We start from the raw sequence: 20,761 nt of genomic DNA on the forward strand, positions 1-20,761 counted from the left end.
ATGATCAGTCAATCATTGGATAGATCGTAGGCTTTATTTTTAATACATCTTTCTTATTGGCGCTTTTAGTTATAATTTTTTTTATTAAAAAAATAGTTTAAACCAATCAAGACTTAGTGGAGAACACTTTATGGATTATACAAAATTATTACGGTGTGGTACACCGGATGTTGTACTGGAGGCCCAATCGGATACGTCAAGTCACAATTTATTATGCAACAATTATTATATACTATTGTGTATCGAATGATATGACGCATCATTAAGTTGATTTACAGACGATATGGAGATTCGCAACATAATTAATTTTCATTGTGCCCTGCCCCTTTATCTTACTGTTCATATGCTAGTTGACAAACATAAAAAAAAATATTGCAAGGGGTATGTACGTTTCAATAATTGAATGATTATTGCATGGTAGCATAAGGTAGCTTGCATATAGAATTTGGTGCAATTGAATTTTGAATTTGCATGCGAAAGAAATATATTAATACTATATTAATTCCATGTTTCAATCCCAAGTTCAAATCTTATCCATAATAGCCGTCTAATATATAAAGGACCAATTCATGAAATTATTAGAATTTATTAAATGTTCATATTATCGTTTCTAAATTTTCGAGAAAAATGATATTAATATTTAAAATATAAATTTGGTGTTGTAATTATTAAAATAATTTACTATCATATAAATATTACAAGTTAAGTCGAATTTTATTTAATATTCATTTATTATAGCTATATCTCTCATTAAAATTATTTTATTTATTTATTTTTACCTATATTAAATTAGTTGGCTCTTATATAATAAATTATTGAAGGTTTATTAACTAATAAAAGGGACTGAACTTTCAGATTAGATCTCCATTCAACTTTTTGAAATTGTTAGGTAATCCTACTCATTATACATATTTAATTTCATTTCATACAATTGTGAGTTACCTGAATATCATTGTCCTAATATTACATGACCGACTATTGATTTTTCGATCATCATTGGTCCTCCACAAGTAACTCCGACATCGAATCAGTCGTCGCTGATTGTGTGCTGACCAATACCAACATTATTCAACTCTTACAACAATGGTTCTTTTTTGAGGCCGAATTGATTAAGCGATTAGTGATTCATGGTCACTAAGGAAGAAGTTGTTACGTCAACTAACCAGAGATTTAGCTCGATCCCGCGATATCTCCTTCCCGAGAGGAGAAAATTGAATTCTATGACGGACCGACAGTCAGGGAATCAACCAGAACTCATCACGGTCAGCCCAATACATTAGCAGTTACGGAAACAATGACATTGATGAGTTATTAATGATCTATCGAAAACATCATCTGGATGCCGCACATTAATAATCCCTTTCCAAGCCAAAAAAACAATAAGAATTGTAAGAGCAAAGGAGGACAATAGGCGCATCGTTTTCAACATTTTAATGAGTACAGGACTGGAAGATGTAAGAAAAGACAAACCGTTCACTTTTCGAGTCCATAAGATGCTTGGATTCAATTTATTGTGGGAGCCTCAAATAGTCACATGCCTCTCCTCATCAATCTCCCCACTCTGCAACAAGTGCAATGCTCTCCACACACTCAATCACTCCACATCCCTCCACTTTATCATCTTCCCTTTCCTCCTCTAACCATCCACTGCAAACTCATCTCCTCCTTCCATCCAACGGTCATAATACAAACAAGTATGAGCTCGAACAAACTGGGCGAGCTAATTGCGAGGCAAATGGCGTGGGACTGGCAGCTTTCAAAGGAAAGTAGGGAAAGGAAAAAGCAAAGGCCATTTTCGTCTTCTACGCTAAAGGAGGGCAAGCGATTCCTAGTGCCCCTCAAGTATTTAGACACCAATCTTATTAAGTTCTCTGGAGTGTTGCAGCAGGAAGAGTTCAGGCAACGTGGCTGCTGGCCGCTGCGGGTTTCCCTTGTGAGGAGGAGCTGATAGATCACCTTGTTTCGCTTAATTGAGTAGAGCTTACCTTCGCCGCCGGCGACCGGATTTGACTGAAGCTGGTTTCTGAGGTTCAGGATTTCTTCTCTTGCTCTTCTGGTTGAGGAAGAGGGTTGAAGTTCGCCGGACTGTTCAAGTTTGTGTAAATGAATATTTTGTTTCTAGAAATTGTTCATTTCGTTCGGTAAAGTTTGGGTGAAGTGCTATTTAGATATTTTGGTTGTCTGATAAAAATTAATGGCATGTAAAATGAATATTTTGTTGTTATTGGATTTAATGTAAATTCGAAAATTGATGGCGGGAAGTGGCGTGAGAAACAAGGTGCCCGGTGTTGAGTGTCGATAAAAGCGAGGTTGAGTCGGTAAGGTGGGGTGGTCAAGTGCGGCGGGCGATTAGGAGTTGGCTAGCAAGAGAACTTGCTACGGTGAAAACTGGTTTTTACTTTAAAAAAATATGATACAAGTTAGCTTAATTCGAAAAATCAACTATAAATATTTCTATAATTTTATTTCCATTATCTTTTCTTTTTTTCAGTCCGAGAGCTAAATTACTATTATTTTAAAAATTCAGAAAAAACAATTGTTTGTATACTCATTTTATTGGAAAACCAAAACAGCCCCTAAATTTATATTAGGGAGTGGACACATTTATATGATATTTTTATTAAGCTTTTGGGCAGTTTTAATTAATTTCTTAAACAATTTTTTAGGAACAGAGTAAGTATGATAAAAACATTGGTTAGAAGCTATCCGCCAAACAATAGGCTTGGTGTTGGTTGGAGCAAAATTTAGTATAATGGTAAAATAATGCCATTGCTTTTCTTTTCCCCTCCCTTTTTTTTTTTTGTTATTGGTTTGTACAGCAAAGTGAAGTGAATCCTTGTGTATTTTCCACGAACCCCCCGAGCAGGCCAATTCTCCTGTGTAAAGAAATCCGCTTGTTGTTGAGCGAAAAGGAAATTCGATGCTCGCCCTGGGAGAGGCGAAGCCCCCGAATAACCCCTAGTTGTTGTCTTTCCTCCTCCGTTGCTAGGTGTTGTTTTCACTCCTTTGAACAAATTCCTCTTCTTGTCGGTATCGGAAGGCACAACATTCAGAAGCAATTATAGGTCGTCATTTGGAAGGGTAACTATCTTCTCCTTTCGTACCTTCTTCCCAAGATCACATAATCCGCACAAGGGGGAGACAAACCAATTTATTCTTCCATCGAGGTCAATGTGGGTCTTTCGTGCCTTGCAATAAGGGAAAGTATCTTTCTCCATTCCGAGTACTTTAATCAAATTCCGCTTTTGTTATGTCTCTTCCTATGGATTGACGGGAATATGGGTTGAGCTGATGCTTCTGCCTTATTGTTGATGCATTGAGCTGCGAACGGTACCCGAGTGCTCGATTGCGGACGGTTCGATGGGGTTCTAGGCGTGGCTTCTAGGCAGTTTTCGAGCAGCATGTTCGCTCCAGTTTTCGATCAATCTGCGCTAAGGGGGATGAAATCGCATCTGGATTGATATTTTAGGCAAAACAAAATGGAAAAATTTATTTATGTCCGCGACAACGTACGAGTGGTACCGGCTGTCTCGGTACGAGCGGCCGCAGTGATTGTGCGCTTTTTTTAATTGGTCTGCTGAACACGTTCGGTGTCCCAACGCAGATAAATCACTCCACAAAATGGGTATAACTGGAGTGACTTGCAGGGTTGAGATTGGACTTGTTGGTCCACCTCTTCAAATATCGTCGGTCTAAGGACCTGTTAAAGATTGCCCAAATATTATCCTATTGCTTTGAGAAGCAAAAAAAGTGGGATGTAGAGCATGAGAAAGAAACCATTAATTAATTTATTTATTTTTTAGTTTTTTTAATTTGTCTTTATTTTTTTTTTTTACTTTTTTATTTTTCTTTTTTTTTTCGTGTTTAGCTCAACCAAAATTAAAAAAGATGCTGCTGTGATGTAAGCCCCGTTCTGTAACCATTTGAGGTTAAGTGAATTACTGTAAGATGCGGTCCAAATTATCTTGTGGGGAGGCTACATAAGCTCCACAGCGTGTCTCGCCTCAGAACCGACCCATATAAAGATCAAAATACATTACTGTATTCACATTCTGTGTTAAGGCCCGGACTTTCCACAGCCCGTGGTGGCCGGAAATCACTCCATCCGGCAGGCACTGTGACAGGCTAGCTCTCGCTCCCTCAGTAGAGTAGCAAACGTTAATCGAAAAAATTAGCGAGTGTGGTACTAAATAATATTTACACGCTTACGTTTTATGCGATTATATACTTTTGAGAGTTTGTTCGAATACGCTATGTAACAATTCATGTTTTAATAGATCTCTTTCTAAAAGCTTATCACGACTAAATCATTATTTCTTTGATGTACACAGGAGTTTTCCATAAACATAAGAAAATTTCAATTCTTACGAGTGTATATTTTTTAATTTGTTTTATTTGAGGTTTTTTAGTTGACGTGCTTACTGTTGACGCGATTTGCATAAGATAGTTTTTAGAAACTATGTAGAAAATTTGCAACAGATTATGGAGAGACATTAGAGTATTAATGTCTTAGCTTTGTATACAAAAATCTAAATGCACACACAATAAGAGAGAGGGGTGGAGATCATAAGAGATATGGCTATATTAAAATAATTTTACTAGTGTTATATAATTACATATAATACCTTTCAACATGGAACAGGTAATTTAAGCAGAGATTAAACAAATTATACAGTTGTATAGAGCATGTTTACACGGTTTGAGTTGAAAGAATCCAATTGCCATTGAGAGTTGTTCTTAAAGACCTATGGTCTTGTTTGTTTGGTTGATAGAACCATATTTAGCACATGAGGTTTAGAGGATGCGTAAGGTATGACGCTAAGCTTGAAGGTGATGTTTAGTCGGGCCCACCGATTATCAAAGGATCGTAGTCGGCGAGAGACATAGATATGAATAGACCATAGTGGAGGTGATGGAGGTCAGAATGGTATATAGCTAGGTGAGGTGAGTTTAGAGGGACCGTAGTCAGCAGACGACGAAGATTTTGAAGCACTCATTATTGGTGGAGACACATGATTTGTAAGGACCATAGTCAGGCTACTGAAGTCGAAGGAACTGTTATTGTGGAGGCGAGATCGATCAGAGATATACTTAGATGTGTTGATTTTAAGGTGTCAAAAGGGACTGTTATCGGGCGAACAGTTGTCATGAAAGATGGTTATAAGGTATCATTAATCAGTATGTGTTTATGGTCGGAGGGACTATTTTCATGCGATGGTGGTGAGGACGTATAGCCGATGGACTCATGGTCAGAGTGGTCTTAGCATGGGTTGATAGAGCTTGAAGGAACCATAGTCAGATCGATGAATTTGATGGATCATATTTGGGCAATAGAGGTCGGAGGGACAACCATAATTGGGGGATTGAGGTTTGATTGTTGTTTGGGGAGGTAGAGGTCGATCGTGGTAGTAGAGGTCGGATGGACCATAGTCGGTAGGCGACTGTGTCCAAATATCGCTGGTGTCGGTGCTACAATGTCTAACAGTAATGGTTTAGCGAAGGTCCTGACATGTGTATTGGTAGGCGGAGTAGTTCTTAGCTGCAACGAATTGTTATGAGGTTTGGCACGAGTCATTCCCGCTTCGCTGTTCAGACTACGGTCGTAGGCATCTAACAAACATAACAGCCTGTGAATAGTTTCAACATTCAAACCCGTGCTGGTAGCCATATGAGGTGTTCGAGTGGCGGTTCCTTAGTGAGCTCCACGAGCATTCTTCATTATCTAGAACGCGCTCTCCTTGATCCTCTTTATAGCCTAAGGCTCTGAATCTCCAACGGTCCCCTCAATGCAGGTGATAGCAGGGCGTATATATTGCTCTCTACTTATTTTTGGGACGTGATCATCCCATACTCCTCCGCAAACGATATGAAGAAGTATCAAAAAAGACCAAATTGCTGAGGTTACCTGTTTCACGTCTGTGACCTCGGGCTACCGGCCCCTCATTGATTCCCCACTACAATTCGCCAGCAGCTTATTGACGTGCTGGGTTTTCAAAGTGTCATGATATAACTTCATCCAGTCGAGTACCCTTGAGGTCTAGAGATCTCATACAGCTTTACAGTTCGTATCTTACTGCTGTGCCATGTGGTATGAGTTCCCATGATTCAGCGTTTGTCTCTCACACTCGGAAGGTCCTCCCTCTCTGTTGATGGACTCTCGTACCTTACTCGTACTACTAGTGACTCACTAGCATATCTCACTTGGCTTGATTACTCACTACTTCCTATGGTATCAAGCCTGACATTAACATAATCTTGAGTGAAAACCGGCGTTTCCGCAAAATGATGAACCTCTAACCGTTAGGTAATTGGTGCCGCTCCGCCTCCGCTACTCTATCCACATAACAGTGCCTAACAATAATCTCTATCCCTTACTGCTGGAATCATCTGAATATTATCATTTACCGCACTCACCTGTCTCGCGCATCATCGATATCTGACGCGCGCAAGTGATAAGAAGCCGCTGCCGAAGCGTCGGTCTGAAGATACCAAGTTAATATCATACTTCTATAACTATCTAATGTCCTATCTGACCTCCTTCTAGTTGGTAACGACGTCGTTAGCCGATATCTCGCACACACAGAAATTCCTCCCTACTTACCAATACAACCTCACATCTCTATGATTACGACGTCGACACCACCGCATCCTATATGTCATTAATCCCAAATAAAGCTTTTTCCTATAACTTTTTTAATACAAACGAGATTACTCCCTCTCTGCTGTTACATGATCGATGTCGCACTCACCACATCTCGGCTAATTCTAGTCACCACATACGGTTCTCGCACTCTCCTTCTGCATAGAAACACAAAGTATAACTCCCTCGACCACGAATACGCAGCGTTCATCCACACCAGTATAACAGTTCTTCTCACACCTCCGATTATCGTCTACAAGTAATGAGGTCCAGTTGGAGAAAACATTATTATTTATATATTTTTTTAAATTACTTGTGGAATTTTTTTTTTAAAAAATCGAAATTAACTTAAAAATCCTGTATACTATTTTGAAACTTTTATGCTCTCTTATTCACGCATACTCTTGCTCTTCTGTCCTCTCGCCTTACCTCGCTCGCCCTCTCTTAATTATCGCTAGTTCCATACATCAATTAAGTAGAATAACAACGATATCAAAATATTTTTCTTCCCCCTCATTGCACTGTATTATAGAATCCGGAAGACTAAAAACACCGCGCCATTATAATCAATAAAACAAACTAGTTCAAGAATATATCGGACTTCCTCATACACTTGTTATACTCCACATAACGTGATGGGATGAATGCTCATCTTAATTTTTTTCTCTATCTCAAGGCGAAGTTCCGCTAGTTCAGATCTGTTTCGAGTGCTTAAGGGGCAACGTGGTGACGACTAATTTATGTGTGGGTTAGAGGAACTATAACTGAGTAATGTCCAGAGCGTTCATGAATCGATTCTTTGGCGGACGCTTCAAACTTAGTCCTAGGTCATGCCAGTAGGGAAGCAGGTGCATCTTAATGTCTGCCATGGATTCGTGATAGGGTACGTCCATACACATCCCAGTCGTCACGTGGCCCTTCGAATCAGTCCCCGTAGTACTCCTCGACGCGCTATAATGCTATCAACTCTCGTCTTGATATATGGTGCTCTCCTTCCACCTGTAGCATTCAATGGCCGCGACGATTCAATATGCAACCGCTGCAAGCCAATCATCAACTTAATCCAATAGAGAGTGCTCGAATATTTAATAACTTCGAACTCAGACTCGAACAAGCTCCTCTTGACTTTGTTCCGAAGGCCTCAACTAGTTATGCAATCCTCTTAACATTGCCGATCATACTAGATCTTTCTGTGAATATACAAAGTGCCTGCAATCAAGTCAATATTTTTAAATTAAAATAGAAGTAATTAATGCTCTCTAAGACGCGGCGGCCAAGGAGGCCCCGAAGGCCTAGCCCCGGTACTTCTTTGAAAGCTGTCCGCTGTTTTCTCCACCTCAGCAAACATTCAAAACGCAACCCTATGCACAGTGCACTATCAGCTGGCAAAACGTTTTTCTCACTCAAATCTGATCCACAAAGAGCTTCCTGTAGCCCTTATATAGCCTGCCTCATTCAAGTGGACGAGGGAAAGAAATTAAAAAGCGGGGATTTTATCTTAAAAAATTATTGAATTTATTTTAAAATTATTAATATAATTTTACATTAATTTCACCATTATTTATATATTTTCAAATAAATTAAAAATTTAAAAAAATTTATTTAATTAGAATATATATCATTAGATCTTTTACTACAGCATATTGCTTAGACAATTACAGGCCTCGGACATAATCTATTCACATGTATTGTTTCCAAGGTATTTTTAAAATTCTATTGTCTTTCGTCCGTTCTTACAATTAAAAATAACTATCTGACGGATATTGTGACTAAATGTTCAATTAAAATAGATCTCAAATTCTTTGACACAGCAAATATTTTTTTGCGATGTCGAATGTCGTTCCGCTTAGCTATCAGAATGTTTCACAGTCGTCACCCATGTGCTCGGTAATGACTAGACAGCTATATACCACTAACGGTGGAAGCTATTCTATTGGTTTTCGGACAACGTTTCTGCATTCCGATCTATGAACAAAATAATTCCCCAGAATTTGACATTTATTTTAAATAAATATAATGTAAAATTAATTAGTGCTTATATTAAATTTAAAATAAATTTAAAAATTTTTTATTTTTTCTTTATTAAAAATATTCTATATATAAATATTACCGCCTCCCCTTATATTCTCATAGTTTCCTTCCAAATTCATCCTCATCCGGTGGCCCTGCCCTTGTCCGACCAGTCTATCGGCCGGTGGGTTCTTCACAGAAAGTTTCGCACGCCGCCCACTGATAAATTCAAGAAAAATCCACTTTACAGAACGCCACAGTCAGCACAGCCAAGAGACACGACTCCTCTTTTCCTCTCTCTCTCTTCTTCCTCCGGACTAACCGCGTCATTTTCGCACTAGTCCTCCCACTATAAAAATCCAGTCCAGATACACTTCCCTTCAAACCCACCGCGACTATTCGTCACACATCAACATTCAATCCTTGGTCTCTCCGCTTTCTTCGTCGTCTTCTCCTTCATCTTTCTCCCTCGCCACAGCCTGTGACAGATGACAGATGCGTTCACAAATCCAAAGCCGCTGCCTTTTCTTCTTCCTCCTCCCTTTCAGGTACCCTCGCTCGCTAATCTCCTCTTACCTCCATCTCCTTTTCTCTATCTCTGATTACTAAACTTGCGCTTATAGCCGGAGCTTGCGGCTATGGCTCCTTGGCTCTGAACTTCAATGGAGGGTTTGTCGCCGCCGCAAATTCTGAAATTTTTCGCGATGGCGTTGGCTGCGGTAGCTGCTTCCAGGTGGGAGATTTTAGCTATTGAGTATTTTAACTATGATGATCTGAAGCTGTTTGAGATTAATTGGGGCTTTTGGAATTGTAGATTCGGTGTAGGAATAGGGAGCTCTGTAATCGAGCAGGGGTGAAGGTTGTGGTAACAGAGCTTAATAAGAGCAATAGCACTGATTTCGGGCTTGGTGTTCGGGCCTTCGCGGCGATGGCGCGGCCTGGGAAGGCCGACGGGCTAAAGCGACTTGTGATCACTGATGTAGAACACAAAAGGTAAAAAATTTTCCTTCAATGACTAGGCCTTCTATTCATCTGGTTCTATAAAATTTTTTAATATTTATCCAGCATTTCCTCCACTAAAATCTGAAACTGTAAAATTTGCAAATTAGACCTCCTTTTCAATGAAAATTATTCACCAAGCACATGCCCTATACGTAGCTCTCTGAGAGCATTGAACAGTAAAACTTCGTTAGTTATAATCATCATCAACTAATCTGTCCTTTTCTTATTTCTTTTTTAAGCTCATATTGTCACACAAATTAATAATTTTTTAAAATTTTATTTAACTAATTATTTATCATAGAGAATTATTTTACTGGCCTATAATTAGCTTTTATATTAAATTGGAGTGTAAGGGAGATCATAAACCGGCTCAAATTAGATTCGTTAATAAGTTTGTAAGTCGAGCATATCGAGCCACAAGTTTGAGCTTAAATTCACACTCGTATGTTATATAAGCTCAATCTTGATCTTGGCCCAACTCGGCTCGCCAGCTTATTGATTCAATTCTATTAATATTAATTAATACATTAGTGTTTATATTAATCTAATTAATTATTTTTGTCCAGATTTCATATAAGAAATCGACTATCAAAACAAGTCAATTTTGAGCTTTTTAATCGAGCTCAAGCTTCAAGTCTCATATTTTTCACTAAGTTTAGTTCTAATTGCAGGTCAAGATTAGTATAAATTAAACTACTCTTTCAATTTAAATGAGTACAAGTTCAAGCTCATTAAAAGAGCCAGCTCAATTTAGCAAGAATTTCACACCCCTAGATTAAGGTTTTATTTTGAACAACATTTTTATTGCTTTCGAAAGCAATTTTTTAATGCAAAAAGTTTAAGTTTAAAAGAATTATGTACTAAAATACTACTTTAAGAAGCAATAAGAACCCTATCTCAACAATGTCTAAGGCTTTGTTTATGATTGCATTATTACTGCTTTTTAAAGCAGTTTTTTAGTTCAAAATTTTTAATTCTTGTACTAGAAAACAACTTTAAGAAACAGTAAGAAAGCCGTCCCAAATAAAACTTAAAGTTTGGGACGACTTTCTTATTGCTGCTTAAAGCAGCTTTCTAGTAGAAAATTTTTATTTTTTGCACTAAAAATTTGCTTTAGAAAGCAATAAAAAAGTTGCAAAAAAAAAAAACTCCTTTATGTCAATATATTAGGTGAATATGCATATAATTTTATTAAATATATGTAAGCTTTATCAGTGTGAGAAGCATTAATTATCAATCGTATCTAAGTAACCTAATATAAGTGAAGTCAGAAACGAATAGATCCTTCTGTTGACTAAAATTTAATTTATTGACCCAATAACGCAGGATTCCCTGCGACTATCCAAACAAGAACCTATCGATACGAGTGGAGGAGAGCAGCCGGAGACCGAGCTTATTGACGGTCAAACTTTTGTACCAAGGTGGACAAACTGACATCGTGGCAGTCGACGTGGCACGCGTCGGATCGCCAGCTTGGCAGTTCATGACCCGGAGCTATGGCCCGGTCTGGACCACCAGCCGAGCACCGGGCGGGCCGCTTCAGTTCCGCTTCGTGGTAACGGCCGGGTACGACGGCAAGTGGGTGTGGGCCGAACAGGCGGTGCTGCCGGCCGAGTGGCGTTCCGGCGAGGTGTACGACGCCGGAGTTCAGATCTCCGATATAGCTCAGGAGGGCTGTTCGCCCTGTGACACGCAGGAATGGCGGTGAAGATAACGGAGATGGATTTTTCCTTTTTTTTTTTAAATTTTAAATGTTGAAGTTGGTGACCGTTAACGTATAATGTAAAGAATTATGATGCTAAGTACTTTGTTTAATGTTGTTAATAGGTAATTAGGGCTGATAGCAACGTGTTACCAGCTGGTGGTCTCGCCCTTGTGTTTAAATAAAGTACGATAAGCTTTTTAATTCGTATTTAATATCAAAGAATTGATTTAGAAGGTGCGCATTATCACGGATGGGGCTACCAACTAAAGATTCTCATTTCATTAATTTTTGACACAGTTTTCTTAACGAGTCATTCTTTGTCAAGCTTTTTTATAAATGATTTTGACTTCAATAATGTCACAAATTGAAATGTTTGGATGGACTATACTTTTTTAAAAAAAAATGTTTGTGATTTAAGTTTTGTTTGATATAATCTTTAAGTGTAAAAAATTTTGTATTAAAAAGATGTTTTAAGAAGTATTAAGAGAGTAGTCGCAAATGAAACTTTAATCGTAAATGTTTTTTCCATCAAATTTAGATTTTATTTAGGATTGATTTATTACTATTTTTTAAAGTTGTTTTTTTTTTATAACAAAGTTTTGTTAAAAAAAATTATTTTAGAAAATAGTTAAAAAGTTCTCCCAAATGAAACATTAGCTTCAATAATCTTATATTGAGGTTTTGGATGCTTTTTTTTCTTTAGTTTGAGAAATTTTGATGTCTTCAACATTGAGAGAAATTTTGATGTCTTCAATATTGATGGATTTGATCAATGGCAGTGTTTTTGTCACCACCATTCATGTGATTGTGTGATTTAAGTTTGGTTTGGGGTAATATAATTTTTTTAAAAAAATTTTGAAAGCTATTTTGTTAGGTTTCATTATAGTTAGTTCTCATATAGTTTCCTACAAAAATTTCTAGTAAATAAATTTCTTAAAAGAAGTGAGAAAATAGTTGTAAAAAATTATTCTAAACGAAGACGGCTTTCTCACTGCCTCTTAAAGCAGCTCTCTAGTATAAAAATTAAGAATTTTATGCTAGAAAACTGCTATGAGAAATGGTAAGAAAATAGTTCCAAATAAAACCTTAGTCATAATTTCAAAAATGCTTATTCAATAAATAAAAGGCAAAAGTTTAATATAATTATGAAAAAGCTATCTTTCACACATTATTTTTATTAATTTTTTCTTCTCACAAAAGCAGTTGAAAACCTATTCCAAACAAAGACTCAGTAGATTTTTAGCTAAAAAAATTATAATAATGCAGTAAGGGCTTCAATGGCCCTCTCTTCATTTTCTTTAGTTTTAAGATTTACTCTTTTGAAGATATGTGTAGTATACAAATTCTACCATTGTAAATCTGTTGTATTACATAATTTTAATATATTTTTTATTTATTTGTTACCTATCTCTTAAAATCCAAGCTCCACTTACCACATTTATCTAATAAAAAGATGGGATTAAGCGAAAAAAGTGCAAGAATATTTGAGTGATAAAACCATATAATTAATTATAATATTCTTATAATGAGCTACATAACTTGTATGAGTTTACTAAACACTAATATACATTACAGTTATAAAAAATACATTTACTAAACACTGATATACATTACTTTTATAGTGTTATACAAATAAAAATTACAAATTACATTTACATTATTTTTTAAACACAAATTCTATTTAATCTACTTGAAACTTTACACCCCCTCTAACTCGTGGAGTATTGGAGTGGGGAACTAGAGATGAGATCATGAGATCCATCTTAAAAAATAGGGGAAAAAAAAAAACTAAAAAAGTTAAAAAGATAAAAGCCTAAAAAGTAAAAAAAACAACGACAAATATTAGAGCTTAGGTTAAACCTCCAAATCATTCATCACGTACTAAAATTAATAAAATGTAAATGAGTAAAGAATATTTAGACAGATCATCCAAGACAGCATTTTGTATTATCTTAGATAATAGTATCTATTTAATTATAACGTATCTATACGGTCTAAGAGAACACAAAAGCCACATGGTTGCATTTACCGAGGAATCAACACAAAAGTCATTCTTCTTTTTTTCTTATAAATATTTGCTTCATCCTTCTCTTTTACATCCTAATCACCAATATCATCATCATCAATATAGTTAGTGTCTATTTCAATAATTATCAACTTGTACATTTTCAAGAAAAGTACTTTCAAAAACTGTATTAGAGTTCTCCATCTAAAAAATAAAATTAAACATAATTACAAAGCATAATTCATAATTAAACAACCAACACACTCACCCTAAAGTAAAGGCCTAAACATATGCTTAACATTTTGCATTTATCTACAAGTGTACAAGGTTGGCAAAAGCAATAACTTCCTAAGTAATCTATAATTAATAGTTAATACAAGTATTAATTAACAACTAATTACATAGTGTGATTGTTGCCTCTCCTACCTATTTTTGACAAAGCCCTCCACTATACATATATAATTGACATTGAAACTTAAGACTTCCGAAATAAATTAAGAGCTTCAAATACTATTCATACAAAAGCAAAATGTAAAAACCAAAATTGCAATCCTTATTGCTTCAACATTTTTTTATGGGCTTGACTGCAAATACTAGTGCAGTAAGTTGTTGCACATATAATTGTAACTGGGGGGATGCCTAAGTAATTCACCATCATAAATCTTAAACTAACAGAGAAGTACATTAGTACTTGCACATAACAACAAAAACATAATAGCAGTCAGTCGTCAGAACGATGAGCACAAACGACTACCAGAAAAGAAAAAATGACAAAAAAAAAAAAAAAAAATCTACGCATCCCAAGTTTGCAAGTTGCAACTTTTATTATAATATGAAGCATGAATGATAAACCATAAAATTGGAAAAAAAAACCCAAAAAAACCCTAATTTGAATCCATCCTTATTTTGGCTCAACAACATTTCTTCATAAGAGATTGTGCTTCATAAAGATGTGATGAGGCTAGCATATTTATCATACTACTTCCATGTACAAGCTCCAACTACTAAGACACAAAAACTCTAATTGCACTACTTAATGCAATAGCTTAGGTTATATTAGTTGAAGGAGGAATCATATGAACCATTCTTGAATATGTATAATAAGGATCATTATATTAAAAGAACTCGCCGGTTGAATGTCTTGGCATATGATCTCCTCTAAGGGGCTTTGAAATATCTTTACAGCTCCAAACTCTTTCGACATTATGAGACAGTCATATTGGCAACATTAATATGTAAAAACAATCAAACTAATAATATCTTAATATAAGCATAAATTGCACAATCAAACAACACATCAAGGTCACAAGATACATCTAAATCAATTTTATTATTGAGGCGAGTCATGATCAAAAGGTGGTGATATTGCACTAGAAGAAGGTTGTACTGTGTGAATAAAGACAATCATGATACTCAACCTCCTAAAAAGAAGATGATTAAATAACATGAAGATGATCCATTGATAGCCATAAAATATTTTCGATCATCAAATAAATTCTTTAATCTTATAAAATTTAAATCCATGAATCAATCAAAGTTAACAAACACAAATTTTGATGGTTGAATTGGCAAGAATATTTTCAAGAAAGTTTGTTCATTAAATTAATGGTTGTAGAAAAAGAATAATTATGAGTCACTATTTTATATTGCAATATTCACATACTTGAGACTAATCATTCATTTTAAATAATTCATGAAATTGTGTTGTAATTATCATAAGAACTTCAGAAAATTCAAATATTATGATATGAACCATGAGAAAATTATTGCTTAGATTAATCACTTATGTTTGAACATCTAATAGAGGAATAAAATTAAAGCGATTTGATAGTATTCGTGTGGCTATTGAAAGGGGCTTGTGATAGATGTGGAGCATATATCTCCCTCCATATGAGCGAGAAGATGGGCAACATATGCTATTTCGGGCCATTAAGCTCATAATATATTAGGGTTTAAATACTCTTGGTGCAATTCAAGTAAAGAAAATGATTGATCACTATCAAACAATTTGAATATCTTATGTTATTCTTATGGATAATCTAAAACAATTCTAATAAGGTAAAATTTTAATGCGCTTTAGATAAATTTTTCAAGCTATTATCCCATGAAAATTAGGCAGCGAAGATTTCCAAAATATATTTTCTACACGAATTTAGAAACAAAGATGAAAGGAGATTTGCTATCAGCCCATTGACAAAACCGGCCTCAGCCCCATGGGCATCATGGTTGTCCTATACCCTCACAATACTCAATTGATCGAAGATGCGAGCGCAAAGAACATGGGAGGAGGCCATGGCGAAACAACCTAAGGGCTACACCTTGCAGCAACGAAAGCGCTGACATGTCGCGAACAATAGGGGCTTATGCGCAAGAATGTGAACTCTATGTCTTCTCCTCTCCTTTGCCCTCACTGTTCTTTATTTCAGTTTCTTTCTTTATGCCCAATTTTAAACATATATTGCTCTTTGTTAACGAAATGTTAATATATGGTACCCTCTTATATATTTAATCTATTGTGTTGTTTGATTATTTGTAAAGTGGATGTCGGGAACTGTTTTTCTCCATTTGATTGGGTATATGCATAGTAGAGTAAAATCATCGTTACAAACTGCTAAGCTATTAAAATTTCTTGTTACAACCTGCTAAACTTTATAAATTGTGAGTAGGATTTATGCTGATTTTGAGCATGATTTATGATGCTAAATGTAATGGCAAAATAAATCATCTGTCTGCCTTATGATAACAACCGACATGACCTTCTTCTTTAGATTGGGCTTCCCCTTCTTAATAGTTAACAGTGGCGATCACCATATCGCCAACACAGGCAAATGGGAGACTCTTTGTCGCACTCACATAAATTTTATGAATTGACGGGATTTGGTCCAAGAAGCACTCGAATGGGAGAAAGATAGTTACCTTCACAGCGTGCGAGCTCCCATATTTGCTTCCGTGACTTTCGATCCAACAGTAGGGAACATCATCGAAGGGGCGAAGTCGAACAACAAGCTAAGAAGGAACAGATGAAGAAAAGACTCAAGTAAAACTCTTCCTCACGCAAAGCAACTGGGAGCTCTGAACTTGGAGGAAGAAACAACGATGGTTCCCGCAACAATAGAGAAAAAAAAAAACGATCTCTTACTGTCTTACTGGCGTGAAACAAACATCTTTCTCTCGCCCGCGTCTCCAGAATTCCTTTTTCGCTCGAATTTGAGCAGTTTTACTTTGCCCGCAAAATGAACTTCAACGGGGGGTTCCAAATACATTGGGATTTTGTTTCACTTTATTTCATGTCAAACTTAACAGCTAAAAAAGTTAAAACCCATGTATTTGCTTTACTGCACACTCACTTTACTGCCAACCATCCCCTAAATGAAAAGTGAATTGATGCTCTTAACATAAAAAATCATAGGTTATTTATTTTTTAATAATCTTCTGATTGCCATAGAACTCCTGGAGATTGAGAATAAGGATACGTTTGGGGAGCCTCAGTTCTCTATAAAAAGTAGTCATTCAAATGTTGTGAGAAAATTGGATTATTTTTAGAACTGTTGTGAGAATTATAGAAATCTTTCTGAAGAAAAAAAAATATTTCTTAATACTACCACACGAAAAAAAATACTCATAAAAGCTTGATTTTCATCATAGAAATTTTTTGCAAAACAACAATAATATAAACTTTATGTTATCTTTGATAAAACTCATGGTGTTTAAAAATTCCTTGATCATCAATAAATATTTCTAATGTTAATGAATATTTCACCTGGTCAAAATAATCTAGAGTCGTTGACCCTTTTTTTTTCTTTCTTTCAATATTTTATTTGAGGGAATATGGTCAATTTAATAACCATGGGATGAAAGCCTTCATTTTCTTTACTTAAAGCCTTAAATGTTTATGCAGCTTGTTTTAGAGTCACGAGCAACTTATGTTGATGGATGTAGAAGATAGCATCATCTTTTATTTAATCCAACCGATTTGTAGTCTGCCACATTTGAATATGCTATCTTAAATTAGGGCGAATTATTACGTCCGGTCAGTACTGGACATATGGACGTATATCTAATCCAGAAGCGCCACATCACCCAAATAAACTGGGACCCGGTGTATTTTGGTGACGTGGTGCGTCTGGATTGGTGTCCGGATGAATTTGGACACCACAACAACAACAACAACAACATCAAGCCTTTATCCCACTACGTGGGTAAACTTTACGTTATCTTTGATAAAACTCATGGTGAATTAAATTCCTTGATCATCAATAAATATTTCTAATGTTAATGAATATTTCACCTGGTCAAAATTATCTAGAGTCGTTGGCCCTTTTTTTCTTTCAATATTGTATTTGAGGGAATATGGTCAATTTAATAACCATGGGATGAAAGCCTTCATTTTCTTTACTTGAAGCCTTAAATGTTTATGCAGCTTGTTTAAGAGTCACGAGCAACTTATGTTGATGGATGTAGAAGATAGCATCATCTTTTATTTAATCCAACTGATTTGTAGTCTGCCACATTTGAATATGCTACCCTAAATTAGGGCGAATTATTATGTCCGGTCAGTACCGGACATCTGGACGTACATCCAATCCAGAAGCGCCACATCACCCAAATACACTGGGACCTGGTGTATTTTGGTGACGTGACGCGTCTGGATTGGTGTCCAGATGAATTCGGACACCAGACGTAATAATTTGCCCTAAACTAGAGCTTCAAACGAACTGAACGTTCAACAACTTACTTATAGCTTGGCTCAATTCTTTTAAAGGCCAACATTCGGCACCATAAAGCATTGCAGGCCTCACTACCATCTTATAGAATTCGGACACCAGACGTAATAATTTGCCCTAAACTAGAGCTTCAAATGAACTGAACGTTCAACAACTTACTCGTAGCTTGGCTCAATTATAGCTTGTTCGTGATTTTTTTTATTAAGTAATCAGACAAAGTTGAACAACTATATTATTTGGCTCATTTATGTTCTTGAATAGCATGTTTAAAATTCGTGAACAAGCTCGATAAGAAGTTAGATTCATGTTCAATACAAATATCGTTAATAAGCTCAGTAAGAAACTCGATTAATGTATGATAGGATTCAATTAAGTCTCGTTATGAAAATGATGATCAATCAAATATAAGTATTTTATAGTTATTATAATATTATAATTTTTAGTTTTATTATAATAAATAATTTTTTTTTTATAAAATATTAATTTCATTTTTTTATGTTATAATCTTCATTAGAATGAATTTATCTATGAACAAGTGATAGTAGTTCATATTTGTTGAATTTTTTATTTGAAGTGTTTACGAACAAGCTTGTTTATAAGAAATGTTATTTCTTGATCTCATTTGTTCGTAATAATACTTGCTAAATGTATTTTTGAATGGGCTTATTTGGTTCGGAAATATTTTCAAGATATGTTTGATAGGCTTGTTTATTAAGCTAATAAACATATAGAAAGTAAAGCTCATTAATATCTCGACAATACTTGTTTATTTAAAGTTTGATATACGCTAAACATACCAAACATGAACTTAACGCTAACCTAATGTATACCAAACATAAACATCTATTATTTTAAATGAACCAATCTTGAACAAAAATAGAAAAGTTCAAATTATGCTCGAACCAAGCTCGAACAAGTTGATAATAAACGAGCTCAAACATGAACAAGTACCAGCTCGACTCGGCTTTTTTATGGCCTCTAACCATACTTGAGGGTCCTTTTGGGACAATAATTACAACAACTTCTTGCAAACTTAGTTGTGAAATTATTAAGGGATAAACCAAATTTTTAAAAATTCTTATGAGCATTATTAATTTTTTTCTTTAAAAAAAGTCAAATAATGGCCTTCTTTATAGCTATCACACTTTGACATATTTGATTGTGAAAAAACCTCATCATAATTTTATTTAAATAATAAAAAATTTATAGCCAAATATAAATATGATAACAATCTATATAGTAAAACAATGAAAAGACCCTCAAGATATATTTGGGGCATCTTTATTATTACTTTGCTTTTTAAATTACAACAACACGTCTATTTGAATGTTGTTTTCTCATTATTTTTCATAAATTTTTATTGCAGGATGCCACTTTTTAAAACTAAATCCACTGTTATGAACCAATTTGGTGCAGCCAGTTGATCCCAATATTGAATAAACTGAATTGATTGGTCTAGTTTTGTAGGACCATTTGTTGTTAAGATGGTCGTTCATCATATGCTTCTTGTTAATTTGTAATCTTATTTAAGCTCTGTGTTAAATGATTCATGTCATGGTTGTTCGATAAATTTTATACAGGTTGTCGATTACCTAATTCTGTCCTTTACCTTTTTAATCTAGGGCTTGAGACCTAGCAACATGAAAAAACTTGATGATGTTGTTGTTATTCTTGTTGTATTTAGGCTCTTTGTCTGTATTGCACCTTTAATTTTCTTATGAATGTTACAATTAAAATTGTTTTTGTGATTGGTTAACCCTTAATGTGCTCTTGCAAAAGTATTATTGCAATGTGCGCGCTCTGGTTGAGATGTCTTGAGTTTTGGTAAAATTATATGAATATAAGATGCACATAAATGTGTGAAGCATGACACAAATGAGCTTTTTTTTTTGGGTGAAAATTTTAGGAAAGGGTAAAATCATCATGCTTAATGTAATTGAAATAGTTTTACTAATAGGAATCGATTATTATAATGTTCTACCTTTTTGGCTATTGGAGATGTTATTTCAATATTAGGATTTAGACTATAATGATATGTATGGCGGTGGTGTTTGAAGGTGTTGTGGATGAGGATGCTAATAGTTAATGAGGAATGTCGATTAATGTTGGATGGCTAGCGACGATAGGTGATGAACATTAAGTGTTGGGAGTTAGAGGACGGGTGATTGTCAATCGGTGGCTTGCCTTGTACGTCAACCGTCATATTTATAAAGGATCATGGATGATGGTGTCCGCTAATGATGGGTATTTGTGAAAAATATGCTTTCAATGTCAAATGATGGTTGGTGTCAGAATTTGGGCGTAGGAAGGTGGTCAACATAATTGTTATCTTGTCAAGATAAAAGATCGAGCGATCAAAGTGGTGAAGAAGTACAAGTAGGCAAAACACTAAATATCACTTAAAGGTTTTAAAGAAGGATTTGAACTTAAATTTTTTTACAATATTAAAATGTCTTTAAAATTTGTTCATAATATATAGAAATATTTAAATGTTTATAGATTTTAAGATGATGTTTTGGCCATTTATATTAGAAGATACTAAATAGTTGTCTTGAATTAAAAAACTTAAGTTGTTCCATCTCATTGCAGGCTGCCCAAATCCTATCCCAAATAGGCTCATTGGGTTGACTGAAGGCTAAGTTCTTTGCGTTGCAAACTACTCTTGATATGACAAG

At 35.3% G+C, this 20,761-nt stretch overlaps 1 protein-coding gene across 1 annotated transcript; it reads left to right on the plus strand.

Moving 5' to 3' along the window:
- Positions 1-5,012: 5,012 nt before the first annotated feature.
- Positions 5,013-11,590, plus strand: LOC110114636 (expansin-like A2). The gene is made up of 5 exons (XM_028692414.1): positions 5,013-5,165; positions 9,129-9,198; positions 9,274-9,383; positions 9,465-9,643; positions 10,979-11,590. The coding sequence occupies exons 1-5, from the start codon at positions 5,013-5,015 to the stop codon at positions 11,358-11,360; spliced, it is 894 nt and encodes a 297-aa protein (XP_028548247.1). The 3' UTR covers positions 11,361-11,590.
- The last annotated feature ends 9,171 nt before the right edge of the window (positions 11,591-20,761 follow it).

The sequence above is a fragment of the Dendrobium catenatum genome, unplaced genomic scaffold (assembly GCF_001605985.2).
Source record: "Dendrobium catenatum unplaced genomic scaffold, ASM160598v2 original_scaffold_197033, whole genome shotgun sequence".
Classification (NCBI taxonomy): domain Eukaryota; kingdom Viridiplantae; phylum Streptophyta; class Magnoliopsida; order Asparagales; family Orchidaceae; genus Dendrobium; species Dendrobium catenatum.

What these genes read in the sequence shown, in the direction of transcription:
- LOC110114636 (XM_028692414.1), top strand. Translation starts at nt 5,013, where the DNA reads ATGATTTGTAAGGACCATAGTCAGGCTACTGAAGTCGAAGGAACTGTT. An exon ending in TCATGAAAGATGGTTATAAG is followed by an intron (nt 5,166 to 9,128) that starts GTATCATTAATC and finishes CCCTCGCCACAG; the next exon opens with CCTGTGACAGATGACAGATG. An exon ending in GCTGCGGTAGCTGCTTCCAG is followed by an intron (nt 9,384 to 9,464) that starts GTGGGAGATTTT and finishes TTGGAATTGTAG; the next exon opens with ATTCGGTGTAGGAATAGGGA.